The sequence below is a fragment of the Phyllobates terribilis genome, unplaced genomic scaffold, assembly GCF_046119375.1.
Source record: "Phyllobates terribilis strain yellow unplaced genomic scaffold, ASM4611937v1 Scaffold_1__5_contigs__length_1240528914, whole genome shotgun sequence".
Lineage (NCBI taxonomy): Eukaryota > Metazoa > Chordata > Amphibia > Anura > Dendrobatidae > Phyllobates > Phyllobates terribilis.
Window position 1 is genome coordinate 598,533,894 of NW_027362761.1, and position 16,325 is coordinate 598,550,218.

A 16,325-nucleotide genomic window follows, 5' to 3' on the forward strand; every position below is an offset into this window, starting at 1 on the left:
ACAAAGCAAAAATGTCTGCATCTACTAACCATAATAAACCCTATAATATCCGACATCTCATTAGTTGTAGCTCCACACGTCATTGACACCATACAATGTGAAGCTTGTCTGCTGCAATATGTGGGGGGCACGGTCAGAACCTAAAGGGGTATTCCCATCTCCAAGATCCTATCCCAATATGTAGTAGGTGTAATAATAATAATATGACCAAATATCTCCAATTAGAAATGTATTATAGTTTTTTTGATTCGCTGTGTCTTTCCTAATGTACAGGCAATGCAGGACCTTAGGTATCCATGGTTACTGCCACTGATATAGTGACGGTTAGTTGCTAGTGGTTGTAACCATGGATACCTAAGGTCCTGCATTGCCTGTACATGAGGAAAGAGGAATCAGAAAAAGGTACTACATTTATAATTAGAGGCATTTGCTAATATTATTATTATTACACCTACTATATATTGGGATAGGATCTTGGAGATGGGAAAGTGTCTCCTGATCTGAACCCAACCAAACACCTATGGAGAATTCTGTAGAGACAAGTAGTCATCGCTCCATCCAGCATCCAGGCTCCAAGAGAGCTCGAGCTTGAAGAAGGGAAGAAAGATAGATGTAGTATTATGTTCCTAACTAGTTCATTCCAGGCCTAAAAGACTTGGTGCTGTCCTGAAAAATTATTGAGGCCGTGGAAAATACTAGATGTAGTAGCTTTCGACGTAGGGTGTACTCATTTTTGCATTAAAGGAAATCTGTCATAACTTTGGAGTTATCAGACCTCTGTTATGGGCATACTGGTTATAGAAAAGTAAATCTATACATACCTGTATGGCCCATAATAGAGGTTTGATTGCAGAGCAAAGTGTTTTAATCAATTCTGTTTTGTACAGGCTTGGCGTCCGGGGACACCTAGAAATCCCCGCCCATCTCTTTATTATTCCCCAAAATCCCCGCCTATATGGTTAAGTTCTCCATGACTTCCTGGGCATGCGCAAAGCCCCGCTCACATAGAGCACGCTTTGCTTCCTTCCGGCCCCATCTGCCTGTGCTCTGCGCTGCAGGTTTCTATTGCGCAGGCGCCGGGAAGTGACAGTAACTCCCCGGCGCCTGCGCAATAGAAACCTGCGACGCAGAGCACAGGCAGCCAGGGCCGGGAGGAAGCAAAGCGCTCTCAATGTGAGGAGGGAGCACAGTGCACGTCACAGGGAGGGGGGAATATGATAAATAACCATATAGGTAGGTATTTTGGGGAATAATAATGAGATGGGCGGGGATTTCTTGGCGTCCCCCGGAAGCCAAGCCTGTATGAAACGGAATCTCTGCAATCAAACCTCTGCTATGGGCCATACAGGTATGTATAGAATTACTTTTCTATTACCTGTATGCCCATAGTAGCGGTCTGATAACTTCAAAGTGGTGACAGATTCCCTTTAATTATTTTGAGTAAAACTGAGGATTTTGTAATGAGAGTTATATTATTAACCTTACTTTCATGTTTTGATTACAAAAACATGTTCTATGAAACTTAGTGTTGGCAAAATGTTAGAAATTGATCTTGTGTTCAGTGAGATATTAATTAAAATCTTACTCATCAAAGGGGGTGTACTCATTTATGCTGAGTAATGTTTATTCAAATTTATAGAATATAATGACAGTTTCTTTCCCGTATGACTTCTCTCATGTTTTGCAAGGTGTGATTTATATATAAAAGTTTTCCCACATTCTGAACATGGATACGGCTCCTTTCCTATGTGAATTTTTTGATGTTTAACAAGATGTGATTTATTTCTAAAACATTTCCCACATTCTGAGCATGAAAATGGCTTCTCTCCTGTATGAATTCTCTGATGTATAGCAAGGTATGATTTATTAAAAAAAGATTTGCCACATTCTGAACATGAATACGGCTTCTGTTGTGTATGACTTCTCTCATGTGTCACAAGACTTGATTTATCTGTGAAGGATTTCCCACATTCTGAACATGAATACGGCTTCTCTCCTGTGTGAATTCTCTGATGTGTATTAAGATTCCCTTTAATTGTGAAGCATTTCCCACATTCTGAACATGAATATGGCTTTTCTCCTATATGAATTCTCTCATGTCTAGCAAGGACTGATTTATATATAAAACATTTCCCACATTCTGAACAGCAGTATGGCTTCTCTCCTTTGTGTTTTCTTTGTGTCTGAGCTGAGCTTTTAGTAAATTGCTGGTCACACTGAAATCTTGTATCCACTGTGTCACCTGGAATAGTGGTAACAATGTGAGATTGTTCAGGAGATGATTCCTCATGATCAGCAGGATTATAAAAAAGTGAAGTGCTGTGAAGTCCAGGAGGTGCAGGAAGGGTGATGAGGTTTTCTCCATTAGAGTGCTTCCTGATATCTTCTTTTTTACAATTTAGTGATAAACCGTTATTCTCACAAGGATTTCCTGTAAGGATGAAAGATAGATTGGACTCACTGAAATGGATGCTAAAACATAACTTTTATTCAAACTTTTTTTTAAAATAACCCCTATGACATACAACATGACGCACTCATGTGTTTCAATTCCTAGAGTGACAGAATTGACAAGAGACAACAAAAAACAAAACCACAAACTACCCACAAATCTACTCTAGATTAAAATACGCTGTCTCGTCGCTCCGATTAGGGCAACTCATCAGGAGACACAGACTAAAGAAATGGAGACAACCTAGCTAAAAACAAATATATATACATACATATCTATATATATTATATACACCTGGTTAAAAACAAATATATATATATATATATATATATATATATATATATATATATATATACACACATACATACATACACACATATATATATATATATATATATATATATACACATATACATACACAGTACAGACCAAAAGTTTGGACACACCTTCTCATTTAAAGATTTTTCTGTATTTTCATTACTATGAAAATTGTACATTCACACTGAAGGCATCAAAACTATGAATTACCACATGTGGAATTATATACTTAACAAAAAAGTGTGAAACAACTGAAAATATGTCTTATATTCTAGGTTCTTCAAAGTAGCCACCTTTTGCTTTGATGACTGCTTTGCACACTCTTGGCATTCTCTTGATGAGCTTCAAGAGGTAGTCACCGGAAATGGTCTTCCAACAATCTTGAAGGAGTTCCCAGAGATGCTTAGCACTTGTTGGCCCTTTTGCCTTCACTCTGCGGTCCAGCTCACCCCACACCATCACACCTCCTCCTCCATACTTCACGGTGGGAACCAGGCATGTAGAGTCCATCCGTTCACCTTTTCTGTGTCGCACAAAGACACGGTGGTTGGAACCAAAGATCTCAAATTTGGACTCATCAAACCAAAGAACAGGTTTCCATTGGTCTAATGTCCATTCCTTGTGTTCTTTAGCCCAAACAAGTCTCTTCTGCTTGTTGCCTGTCCTTAGCAGTGGTTTCCTAGCAGCTATTTTACCATGAAGGCCTGCTGCACAAAGTCTCCTCTTGACAGTTGTTGTAGAGATGTGTCTGCTGCTAGAACTCTGTGTGGCATTGACCTGGTCTCTAATCTGAGCTGCTGTTAACCTGCGATTTCTGAGGCTGGTGACTCAGATAAACTTATCCTCAGAAGCAGAGTTGACTCTTGGTCTTCCTTTCCTGGGGCGGTCCTCATGTGAGCCAGTTTCTTTGTAGCGCTTGATGGTTTTTGCAACTGCACTTGGGGACACTTTCAAAGTTTTCACAATTTTTCGCAATGACTGACCTTCATTTCTTAAAGTAATGATGGCCACTTGTTTTTCTTTACTTAGAATTTGTATTATGGCAAGAAAAAAGCAGCTAACAGTCTATTCAGTAGGACTATCAGCTGCGTATCCACCAGACTTCTGCACACCACAACTGATGGTCCCAACCCCATTTATAAGGCAAGGTAATCCCACTTATTAAACCTGACAGGGCACACCTGTGAAGTGAAAACCATTTCCGGAGACTACCTCTTGAAGCTCATCAAGAGAATGCCAAGAGTGTGCAAAGCAGTCATCAAAGCAAAAGGTGGCTACTTTGAAGAACCTAGAATATAAGACATATTTTCAGTTGTTTCACACTTTTTTGTTAAGTATATAATTCCACATGTGTTAATTCATAGTTTTGATGCCTTCAGTGTGAATGTACAATTGTCATAGTCATGAAAATACAGAAAAAAAATCTTTAAATGAGAAGGTGTGTCCAAACTTTGGGTCTGTTCTGTATATATTATATATACACACACGTGGTCAAAATTGTTGGTACCCCTCATTTAATGAAAGAAAAACCCACAATTGTCACAGAAATAACTTGAATCTGACAAAACTAATAAATTAAAAATCTATGAAAATGAACAAAATGAAAGTCAGACATTGCTTTTCTGCTCACTCATGAAATCGGCCTGGACAGAAATGATGGTTCTTCTTAACTTAATATTTTGTTGAACCTTTTGAGGCAATAACTGTCATAGCACTTAACCTCCTCTAACAAGGTGCATATTACTTATTGGACCCTAGTCCTTACATTGCAGCTTCAGCCTTGCTGCCTGATGCTCTCAGCCTCCTATTGCAGAGGTCACTATTACTCTTTATCCATTAATCCATATATTGCACATTTGCCCCAACGGCTTCAAGCTCTAATGCGACCTGCTGGGGCTCATCCTCGTCGGACCCCCACCACATCAGTGATTCACTCTCCCTAGATAGAAAGTATTAATCAGCCTCTGAGCCCCCCTATCACCCCCCTATTACACAGAGCAGCAGGACACTAATGGATTTAGCATCTGAATAGATTCGATGGGAATTTTTCTACAACACGAGAGATTTCTCAATGTATTTTCTGGATCTCACAATGAAGACCCTCGTCAGTGAAAGTACCGGTGATAAGGGGGACAACTACATGCCATCACATTAACACAATGACAGGTAAAGTGAATGACACTTATAATCTGGTGACATTGGCACAAGTCAGGGGTGGCAGAGATTAGACAGCAAATAGACAGTTCTTAAAGGGAACCTGTCATCAGCATTTACCCCTTAATGTACCACCAGTGCCATTTCACTCTCTCGTTCTTCCCATCATGCTCTTAGTGTAGAAAAGTGTCCACGCAATTAACAATGGAGTTTTAATCTTTCATTAATGTATGTAAATGAGACTGACGAGTGACACAGGCGGCCGTACATCCGGGAGCCGTCGAGCTCCGGCCGCCGCCATCATGTCCTCAGTATGTCTAAAGGCATGATGGGAAATATCAGAACACAGTAATAGCACTGAAGGCACATTAATCCCTTAAGGACCCGGCCTCATTGTACAATTCTGACCGGCGTCCCTTTATGTGGTGATAACTCTGGAGCGGCCGCACATCCCAGCGATTCGGAGACTGTGGCTTCCTGGCACATTGCTCTTCATGTCACTGGTAAATTTCGGTCGTTATTATTTGCATTTATTTATGAAAATATAAAAAAAAATGTAACAAAAAAAAAAAAAAGAGTATTTTGCAGTTTAGAAACGTTGAGTTTTTATATCCTTAAACCAGATAGTTTTACCACCAAACAGTCAATAAATAACATTTCCGCTATATCTACTTTATATCAGCATCATTTCTAAAACAATTTCTTGTTAGGAAGTTATAAGGGTTAAAATTTTATCAGCGATTTCTCATTTTTACAACAAAATTTACAAAACCAATTTTTTTTTTAGGGACCACATCACATTTGAAGAGACTTTGAGGGGCCTATGTGACAGAAAATACCCCAAGTGACACCATTCAATAAAACTGCACCCCTCAAAGTGCTCAAAACCACATTCAATAAGTTTATTAACCCTTCAGGTGCTTCACAGGAATTAAAGCAATGTGGAAAGAAAAAAATGAAAATTTTACTTTTCCCACAAAAATGTTGCTTTAGCCCCAAATTTAGCATTTTCACAAGGATAACAGGAGAAAATGGACCATACCATTTGTTATGCACTTTCTCCTGAGTACGCCGATACCCTATATGTGGGGGAAAACTACTGTTTGGGCGCACGGCAGGGCTCAGGAGGGAAGGAGCGCCATTTGACTTTTGAAGTGCAACATCAGCTGAAATAGATAGCAGACGCCATGTTGTGCTTGCAGAGCCCCTGATGTGGCTAAACAGTGCAAACCCCACACAACTGACCCCATTTTGAAAACTACACCCCCTGAAGGAATTTATCTAAAGGTATGGTGAGTATTTTGAAGCCACAGGTGCTTCACAAAGTTTCAAAACATTGGACTGTGAAAATTAAAAATGACGTTTTTTCCCAAAAAATGTTGTTTTAGCTCCAAATTTTCTATTTTCACAAAGAAATCATCTAGGGGTGCAGTGATCATATTGACTCCATATGTATTTTACAAAGTATTATACCACTGAAGTAAAGAAAAAAAATATACATTTTTACCACTAAAATGTTGTTTTAGCCCCAGATTTTACATATTCACAAAGGTAAATGGGTAAAGATGACCACATAATTTGTTACACAATTTCTGCTGAACGGGGCAATACCCCATATGTGTCTGTACTGTACTGCTTAGCCATACGGTGAGACTCGGGAGGGAAGGAGCAATATTTGACTCTTGGAGAACAAATTTGTATAGAATAGTTTACGGTCTCCATATACAAAGCCCCTAAGTGGCAGAAGAGCAGAATCCCCCCTCAACTGACCCCATTTTTGGAAATAACCCCCCTCTGGGAATTTATGTACAGGTGCAATGATGAATTTGACTCCATGGCTGTTTTGCAGAAACTATCAGCAATGGATGTTGCCAAGTTAAAATGCAAATCTGCCATTATAGTGCCCAGTACATTGCAGTACCTTTACATTGTAGCGCCAATACATCATACCCAGCTCGCGCTTCTGGAGTCACACACCCTGAAAATTAAGTGGGCTCTCCTTGCTACAGTAATGACAAACATGTGGATGCTAACTGCGGTCTAGACACACTGTGGGGCCCAGGAGGAGGGGGGGTATTTGGATTTGGGAACGCAGATTTTGCTGGATTTCTTTTAGTGGGAGCCACGTCACTTTTCCAGAGCTTTTGAGCTACCAGTAATGTGGACGCCCCCTATACTTCTGTTAACCGATGATGAACCTGAGTAGGGACTTGCTTTTTTGTGGGTTTAGTAGAAGCTTTTATTGGTGACATTTTGGAATACAAAACATTTTGGGTCGCATTTATCCTGCACTCTACGCTGAGCACTTACATCGGGGTTTCCATCTAAATGTACAAAATACGTGATTCAGATGACACCCGAGAGGAATCCATTCACTATAATGAGGCAGCAGAGTTACTCTGGACACCGTCAGGCCTCTGTTTAGCGTAGTCCTTCTTTTCAGAGATGCACAACACTGTGGCGGTCCGTGCTTTTATGCACGCTTAAAAAGACGGACACAGCCGGATCACAGGTCAGACGGCGTTCACAATGTCTCCATCTGCCTCATAGGTAATCTGTCTGGGAGGTTCTGTCTGACTCACAAGCTCAATCATTTATATGGCAACATGGGACTTGTGTAAGAAAAAAATGGAAGTAAAGGATGGAAGTAATATAAAAGCCAGTCATTATTATACACTGGACATTATTACACACCTGTGGAAACATCTACCAGAATCTCCTCCTTCACGTCCCTCACACACGGCTGATCCCCCCTCGTTATCGCTTCTTCTTCTGTCTCATCCTTCACTTTATTCTTAGTCGGATCTTCCTCCTGATATATCAGATGTAACAATCAGCACAATACAAGAAACCACCAAAATCTATGACACCAATGACCACAGGACCAGAATTGCCCAATCCCCCATACACAGATCCGGTACAGGGCTCAGCACCATCTACCTGATGATTCTCCAGGATGTTGTGATTCTCTTCTGGACAGTCCTGGGAATACAGAAGACGGGGACATCTCTCTGGTGGATTTCTTTCCATGAGTCCATCTGTAGGAAACACACAGTGATGGAATACATTGGGATGTAAAAGTTTGTGCCCCCTGCATGGTTAGTACCTAGTAATGTCCCCCCCCCCCTGCAATTATCAGTTTTTGCAAATGCTTTTTGTAGCCAGACAAGAGGCTTTCAGTTCTTGTGTGAGGGATTTTCATCCTTTCTTCCTTGGAAAATTCTTCCAGTTCTGTGAGATTCCTGGGCCGTCTTGCATCCTCTGCTATTTTGAGGTCTAGCCACAGATTTTCAATGATGTTCAGATCATGGGACTGTGAGGGCCATTGTAAAACCTTCAGCTTGTGTCTTTTGAGGTCGTCTATTGTGGATTTTGACGTGTTTTTAGGATCATTATCCATTTGTAGAAGCCATCCTCTTTTCACCTTCAGCTTTTTTATAGATGGTGTTATTTTTGCATCAAGAATTTGTTGAAATTTCATTGAATCCATTCTTCCCTCTACCCGTGAAATGTTCCCCGTGCCATTGGCTGTAGCACAACCCCAAAGCATGATTGATCCACCCCCATGGTTAATGGTTGGCGAGATGTTCTTTTCCTGAAATTCTGTGCCCTTTTTTCTCCACACATACCTTTGATCATTTTCTATTTTAACCTCATCGGTCCACAGGACTTGTTTCAAAAAATGCATCAGACCTTCTTAGATGTACTTTTGCATACTTATGACACTGAATTTCATAGTGAGGATGCAGGAGAGGTTTTCTTCTGATGACTCTTCTATGACGGCCATATTTGTGCAGGTGTTGTTGAACAGTAGAACAATGTACCACAACTCCAGGGTCTGCTAAATCTTTCTGATGGTCTTTTGCAGTCAAGCAGGGGTTCTGATTTGCCTCTCTAGCAAGTCTACCAGCAGCTCTCACTGAAATTTTTCTTGGTCTTCCAGATCTTATCTTGACCTCCACTGTTCCTGGTACCTGCCATTTCTATATTACATTTCAAACTGAGGAAAGGGCAACTTGAAAACGCTTTGTTCTTTTATAGTCTTCTCCTGCTTTGTGGCCTCCACCATTTTCAGAGTGCTCGACAGCTGCTTAGAAGAACCCATGGCTGCTGTTTTTGGCACAATGTTAGAGGAGGCTGGATTTATAAAGCTGGAAATTTGCATCACCTGGTCTTTCCTAACGATGATCGTAAACGAGCCATAACCCTAACAGGCTAAGTAAGGTCTGAAACCTTGGTCGAAGTTATTTGAGCACACAAATCTCCAAGGGTGCCCAAACTTTTGCATCGGCCCATTTTCCTTTTTGAAAATTTTAAAATGTAAAAAAATCATCATTCTGACCAGGGATGCCTACACTTTTACATGACACTGTAGGTTGTGTCATGTGATGATGGGAGTAGTAGTAGGTGCCCACAGAACCGACATGACAGTCTCCCCTCCTCACCCTGCTGATCGGCCCATATTGTGGTCGCCTCTTGTGCTCCATGTATAAACTCAACCTTAATATCAATCAGATCTTCACCCTAAAAAGAACAATGTAAGATGAGCTCAGGTCCCATCACTTCATGGTCAGATGTTGTGGGGACTTCAGTGTCATCTACCTGATGATCCTCCGGGATGTTGTGATTCTCCTCTGGACAGTCCTGGGGATACAGGGGACGGGGACATCTCTCTGGTGGATTTCTCCTCCTGGATCCAACTGTGGAGACACACAGACTGAATACATGACCTGCCGTGTATCTGTCTATACACACGTGGTCAAAATTGTTGGTCCCCCCTCGTTTAATGAAAGAAAACCCCACAATGGTCACAGAAATAACTTGAATCTGACAAAAGTAATAATAAATAAAAAATCTAATGATTCAGACAACTCTTTCCTTTGCTTCCTGTGGTCCATGTTGAGTGTGGTACACACCATGTCACCAAACAGCACAGTGAGTATCTGTAGCCCTATATACAGGCCCACTGACTGATTACAAGATGGTAGACACCTGTGATGATAATTAGTGGACACAACTTGATTTAACATGTCCCTTTTGTCACATTATTTTCAGGGGTACCATCATGTCTGTCCAGGCCTATTTCAGGAGTTAAATTTTGTAAAAAAAAACTCTGTGGAAGCAGAAAAGCAATGTCTGATTTTCATTTGTTCATTTTCATAGATTTTTAATTTATTATTACTTTTGTCAGATTCAAGTTATTTCTGTGACCATTGTGGGGTTTTCTTTCATTAAACGAGGGGGGACCAACAATTTTGACCACGTGTGTATATGAGACTCGTCTCTCAGAACCGGTAATTCTAGGTTTATGTATCAGGGAATAAATTACATTGTTGTGGTCCTCACCCCCGGTACCGAGGTCCCAGCACATTGTCGGCCTCAAGTATGAAGTGATAATCAGCAAGGCCAAAGCCTAATGCTCTCTGCTCTGCACTCGGAGGATGAGGACCCCGAGGAGAGGGACAGAGAAGACCCTCGTCAGCCAGATGATATCTGGTGTTCATGTGGAGCGAGCTCCGATTGCTGCCATTTAACCACATCACTGCTGCTGACAGCCTGACAGTGGCATTTAAAGGAAACCTGTCGTGTAAAATAACACTATTAACCTGCAGATATGGGGTTAATCTGCAAGTTAATAACATTTTGAACTTCCCCGGCGCCCGCACTGAGAGCTCCGCTCAGCTCCCCCGGCACTGACTGACAGCCAGCTCAGCATTAGGGCTCAGCATTACAGCCGACTGTCAGTCAGTGCTGAGGGGCGCGGTAACCGCCGCAGCTCTATATACACTGAGCAGTGACTGTAGCTGCGCGAACAATGCGGAGTGGAATAAGGTTCATTTCCTCCTGGCAGCGGGGCTCTCCGTGCAGGCGCCAGGAGGGTTCCAAACACTATTAACCTGCAGGTTGACCCCATATCTGCAGGTTAATAGTGTTATTTTACATGACAGGTTCCCTTTATGTGCTTGGGCTTCGAATTCTCCTGCCAATCAGTCACTAAATCGCAGGGTCCCAAAAACAGGGGCCTGCAGAAGACCCCTGTCCCTGCCGCCAAGGTTTTCCTATGAAGCCCGGTATGAATAGGATCTCAGGTTGAAGTCCGCATTATTTTTGCTTTGTCTCCAAAAATAAGAGAAAGAAAAAAAAAATAATAATAATAATTTATAAACAAATATATTTGGCATTGTCACATCAGAATTTATCCCATACGGTAAACGCCATAAGAAAAGAAAAAACATAAAAAAATCAAAAACACCTCCCCCAAAAATGCAATGAAAAAACAACGATCAAAAAGTCACAGGTTCCCCCAATATGGTACCAATAAAGGGTCAGTGCGCCATTCAAGAAGAGAAGCCCTCACACAGCTCCGATAACGGAAGATAAAGTGATGGGTGTCAGGAACAGTTCTGAATATTTAATTCTGTGAAATATATTCTAAAAAAACAACAACAAAAAAAAAACCACACAAGATTGGTGTCGCCAAAACCAAACTGGAAAATAGCAGCAAGGTTATTCTTAAAGCCCAATAAATGCCGAGAAACAAAACCCAAAAAAAGACGTGTAATTGTGGGGGTTTTTTTGTTTCTGTGGGTTTTTTTTTATTAACTGTATCAGCTAGGCTGGATTTTTTTTCCTGTTTTTCATCACATTATAAGGTAAAATGCAAAATGCATCCTGCAAAATACACAGAAGACGTCAAACATCTGTGGATGAAAAAATACAAAAATTCTATCTTATAGAAGAAGAAGAAAAAATGCAAAAATAGAAATTGGCCCCATCAGGGTGGAGTTGAAACATTGATATTGACCCCTAGAATTGCTGTGTCCTATAGGTGGCGATACAGACACAGTTATCTGCATCTAGGAAAAAGACATTTGCATATCTTATTTCCCATGGGGCATTGCATGGCCTATAACTCTCTGTACTCAGAATCTCCGCTCTCCTCCAGGAGAAACATTCCCCCTATAGAGAGGAGTGCGCGGTGATCCGACCTTCTCCTCCAGTACGGAAAGTTCTGTGCTTCTACACCTGCAGAGCGAGTGGTGAATAGACGCGGGGGCCGAGAACTGCTGGAGCCTCCATGTCAGGCTCTGGTGGGTGATCGGCTCCACCACGCTCCATCTTCATGTCAGGACTCGTGCTTCGAGGTCTGAGGGACGGTCCGGTGCCGATATTTATCCAGGACTTTGTGCTCAGTACGGAGAAAGTGATTTGTCACAAAGAAGAAGAATGAACGGAGGAGACCAAGGAAGGTCACACAAGTGTCAGCCAAGAGGGAGGAGCTGGACGCCCGACCACGACTGATGACGACATTGAGCCTGAACCGATTCTGAGGGACGGAGGAGCGACAGCGGATTAGGGGGGAAAATCATCAGTAAATTAACCCCGACTCTGCCGAGTAACAATCCATGACAGAGTCACGTACCGAAAGATCTCACAGGAGAGAACGGACAGAAGCGCTGGGACATCTGCAGACAAAATGTGACCGATGCTCTAAGGAAGGTGAAAGAATCTGAAAGAAGCCGCCGAGGACGAAGACTCAAGACTGATGAAGAAAACAGTGGAGAAACCGCGACTCAGATCAGAAGAGAATAATCAGGGAATGAAAGCTGTGAGAAAATGTAGAGAAAACCAGAGCAAGTCTGGAGAAAAATCATCTATTATAGGATGAGGCCGAGAGACGTCATCACATCCACCGGAGCCAACAAGAGTCTCCTCTCACCTGGTGATGTCAGAGGCCGGAGCTCCTCCATCATCACCTCCTGGTACCGATCCTGGTGTCCTTCTAGATACTCCCACTCCTCCATGGAGAGATAGACAGCGACGTCCTGACACCTTATAGGAACCTGACAACAACGACACCGTCATCACCCAGAATCCTCCAGTGCTGTCCTGTATAATGTCCCAGCAGTCACCTCTCCGGTCATCACCCAGAATCCTCCAGTGCTGTCCTGTATAATGTCCCAGCAGTCACCTCTCCGGTCATCACCCAGAATCCTCCAGTGCTGTCTTGTATAATGTCCCAGCAGTCACCTCTCCGGTCATCACCCAGAATCCTCCAGTGCTGTCCTGTATAATGTCCCAGCAGTCACCTCTCCGGTCATCACCCAGAATCCTCCAGTGCTGTCCTGTATAATGTCCCAGCAGTCACCTCTCCGCTCATCACCCAGAATCCTCCAGTGCTGTCCTGTATAATGTCCCAGCAGTCACCTCTCCAGTCATCACCCAGAATCCTCCAGTGCTGTCTTGTATAATGTCCCAGCAGTCACCTCTCCGGTCATCACCCAGAATCCTCCAGTGCTGTCCTGTATAATGTCCCAGCAGTCACCTCTCCGCTCATCACCCAGAATCCTCCAGTGCCGTCCTGTATAATGTCCCAGCAGTCACCTCTCCGCTCATCACCCAGAATCCTCCAGTGCTGTCCTGTATAATGTCCCAGCATTCCCCTCTCCAGTCATCACCCAGAATCCTCCAGTGCTGTCCTGTATAATGTCCCAGCATTCCCCTCTCCGGTCATCACCCAGAATCCTCCAGTGCTCTCCAGTATAATGTCCCAGCAGTCACCTCTCCGCTCATCACCCAGAATCCTCCAGTGCTGTCCTGTATAATGTCCCAGCAGTCACCTCTCCGGTCATCACCCAGAATCCTCCAGTGCTGTCCTGTATAATGTCCCAGCAGTCACCTCTCCGCTTATCACCCAGAATCCTCCAGTGCTGTCCTGTATAATGTCCCAGCAGTCACCTCTCCGGTCATCACCCAGAATCCTCCGGTGCTGTCCTGTATAATGTCCCAGCAGTCACCTCTCCGCTCATCCCCCAGAATCCTCCAGTGCTGTCCTGTATAATGTCCCAGCAGTCACCTCTCCACTCATCCCCCAGAATCCTCCAGTGCCGTCCTGTATAATGTCCCAGCAGTCACCTCTCCGCTCATCACCCAGAATCCTCCAGTGCTGTCCTGTATAATGTCCCAGCAGTCACCTCTCCAGTCATCACCCAGAATCCTCCAGTGCTGTCCTGTATAATGTCCCAGCATTCCCCTCTCCGGTCATCACCCAGAATCCTCCAGTGCTCTCCAGTATAATGTCCCAGCAGTCACCTCTCCGCTCATCCCCCAGAATCCTCCAGTGCTGTCCTGTATAATGTCCCAGCAGTCACCTCTCCGCTCAGCAGCTCAATCATCTTGTTGCTGAGCTCTAGGATCTTCTTCTTCCTCTCATGTATAGGGGGGTGCGGGGGAGGCTCTGTGATGGGGCCCGGACTCCGCCCTCCTGACTCCTGGAGATGGATGATGGGAGTCACACCCTCCCCCGGTGTCTTCCTCACTATTGTGTAATCCTGTGTATGGAGAGAGACACTTAGGGAGAAGAATTCTTTCCCGACTCCAGATCGGACAATCAGTAGAAATCCCGGGATCAATAACCGTCTCCAGTAATCTGGGGCCATAACCTGGAATATTATTACACTCAGGACAGACATCCAGGATCCTCTACAACTCTTATAGGGAATCCCCATGACAACTCCTCCTGGCAGAGAGCTGCATACAATCACTGCTCTTACAGTAAAGAATCCTTCTCTTCCTCTTCTGGATTTCCTCTTCCCGATGTCGGACTTGTTACATAACACAATAAAGCTGATAGAAATGTAGAGGAGTTACCTCTCCGCTCAGCAGGGAGATGATCTCCAGGGTGAAGTGTAATAATCTTCTGGTGGTCTCGTCCTCGTCCATCCTCGGGGTCATTCAGGAGAAGGAGGGATGAGCACTGGATCAGCTGGAGGGATCTCGTCCTGCCGGCGTCTTCATGATAAAGGAGAAGATGGAGATCACAGGGGACGATAGAACGACAATCACTGAATTCTGCCCCAAATATCCGACATTTATCAGGAAGAAACTGGAGGAAAAGCCACAAACTCCACCGCGGCCTCCTCCGCCGATCTGACCGCTCATTATCAGCCTCGTAGGAGGACGGTCACCATGGTAACTACACCGCCAGCAGAGGACGGTCACCGTGGTAACTACACCGCCAGCAGAGGACGGTCATCGTGGTAACTACACCGCCAGCGGGGGACGGTCACCGTGGTAACTACACCTCCAGCAGAGGACGGTCACCGTGGTAACTACACCTCCAGCAGAGGACGGTCACCGTGGTAACTACACCGCCAGCATCGGACGGTCACCGTGGTAACTACACCGCCAGCGGGGGACGGTCACCGTGGTAACTACACCGCCAGCGGGGGACGGTCACCGTGGTAACTACGCCTCCAGCAGAGGACGGTCACCGTGGTAACTACGCCGCCAGCAGAGGACGGTCACCGTGGTAACTACACCGCCAGCGGGGGTCGGTCACCGTGGTAACTATACCGCCAGCAGGGGATGGTCACCGTGGTAACTACGCCTCCAGCAGAGGACGGTCACCGTGGTAACTACACCTCCAGCAGAGGACGGTCACCGTGGTAACTACACCGCCAGCATCGGACGGTCACCGTGGTAACTACACCGCCAGCGGGGGACGGTCACCGTGGTAACTACACCGCCAGCGGGGGACGGTCACCGTGGTAACTACGCCTCCAGCAGAGGACGGTCACCGTGGTAACTACGCCGCCAGCAGAGGACGGTCACCGTGGTAACTACACCGCCAGCGGGGGTCGGTCACCGTGGTAACTACACCGCCAGCAGGGGATGGTCACTGTGGTAACTATGCCTCCAGCAGAGGACGGTCACCGTGGTAACTACACCTCCAGCGGGGGACGGTCACCGTGGTAACTCCACCTCCAGCGGGGGCGGTCACCATGGTAACTCCACCTTCAGCTGGGGCGGTCACCGTGGTAACTCCACCTCCAGCAGAGGACGGTCACCGTGGTAACTACACCTCCAGCAGAGGACGGTCACCGTGGTAACTCCACCTCCAGCGGGGGCGGTGAGGAGGAGCCGCTGCACATCCCCCCTACAACACTGAGGAGCCGCAGTCACATGGAGCAGGAGCCTCCACAGGAACAGCTCTGATCTCACCCCACACTCTCCTCTCACAGATTCACCACAAACCCTCCCTGTAATCTCACCGGAATGGCGGGAAGCGGAAACCTGCTGCTGGCTGATACCAGAGAGCAAGAGCTGCGCACAACCAGGACGGTAAACGCTAGAATGCGTGGGCTCCTTCCAGGTATGACGTCATTTCCGGGGGGCGTGTCCTGAATGTGCATTAAGGGCGTGTTCTAGTTTAGCTGCAGACGCCATAGCCTCATGCAGAGGGACTGGGAGACAAGATGCTGGTGAAGCTGCAGGAGGAGGTCAGTGCTGCGGGTTTGTGGGGGCTGGTGGTGGCGGCTATGTGGGGGATGCTGCGGGCTCTGGGGACATGCTGGGTGCTCTGGGGCATTCTGCGGGCTCGGGGGGAGGCTGCGGGTTT

At 45.0% G+C, this 16,325-nt stretch overlaps 1 protein-coding gene across 1 annotated transcript; it reads right to left on the bottom strand.

Annotated features, from left to right (window-relative positions):
* Positions 1 to 1,091: 1,091 nt before the first annotated feature.
* Positions 1,092 to 16,113, bottom strand: LOC141272156 (oocyte zinc finger protein XlCOF7.1-like). Its single transcript, XM_073682536.1, has 9 exons — positions 15,979 to 16,113; positions 14,576 to 14,716; positions 14,077 to 14,256; positions 12,645 to 12,768; positions 9,527 to 9,624; positions 9,370 to 9,448; positions 7,865 to 7,962; positions 7,619 to 7,736; positions 1,092 to 2,431 (listed from the first exon to the last, which is right to left on the bottom strand). The coding sequence occupies exons 2-9, from the start codon at positions 14,657 to 14,659 to the stop codon at positions 1,608 to 1,610; spliced, it is 1,605 nt and encodes a 534-aa protein (XP_073538637.1). The 5' UTR covers positions 14,660 to 14,716; positions 15,979 to 16,113; the 3' UTR covers positions 1,092 to 1,607.
* Between the last annotated feature and the right edge of the window lie 212 nt (positions 16,114 to 16,325).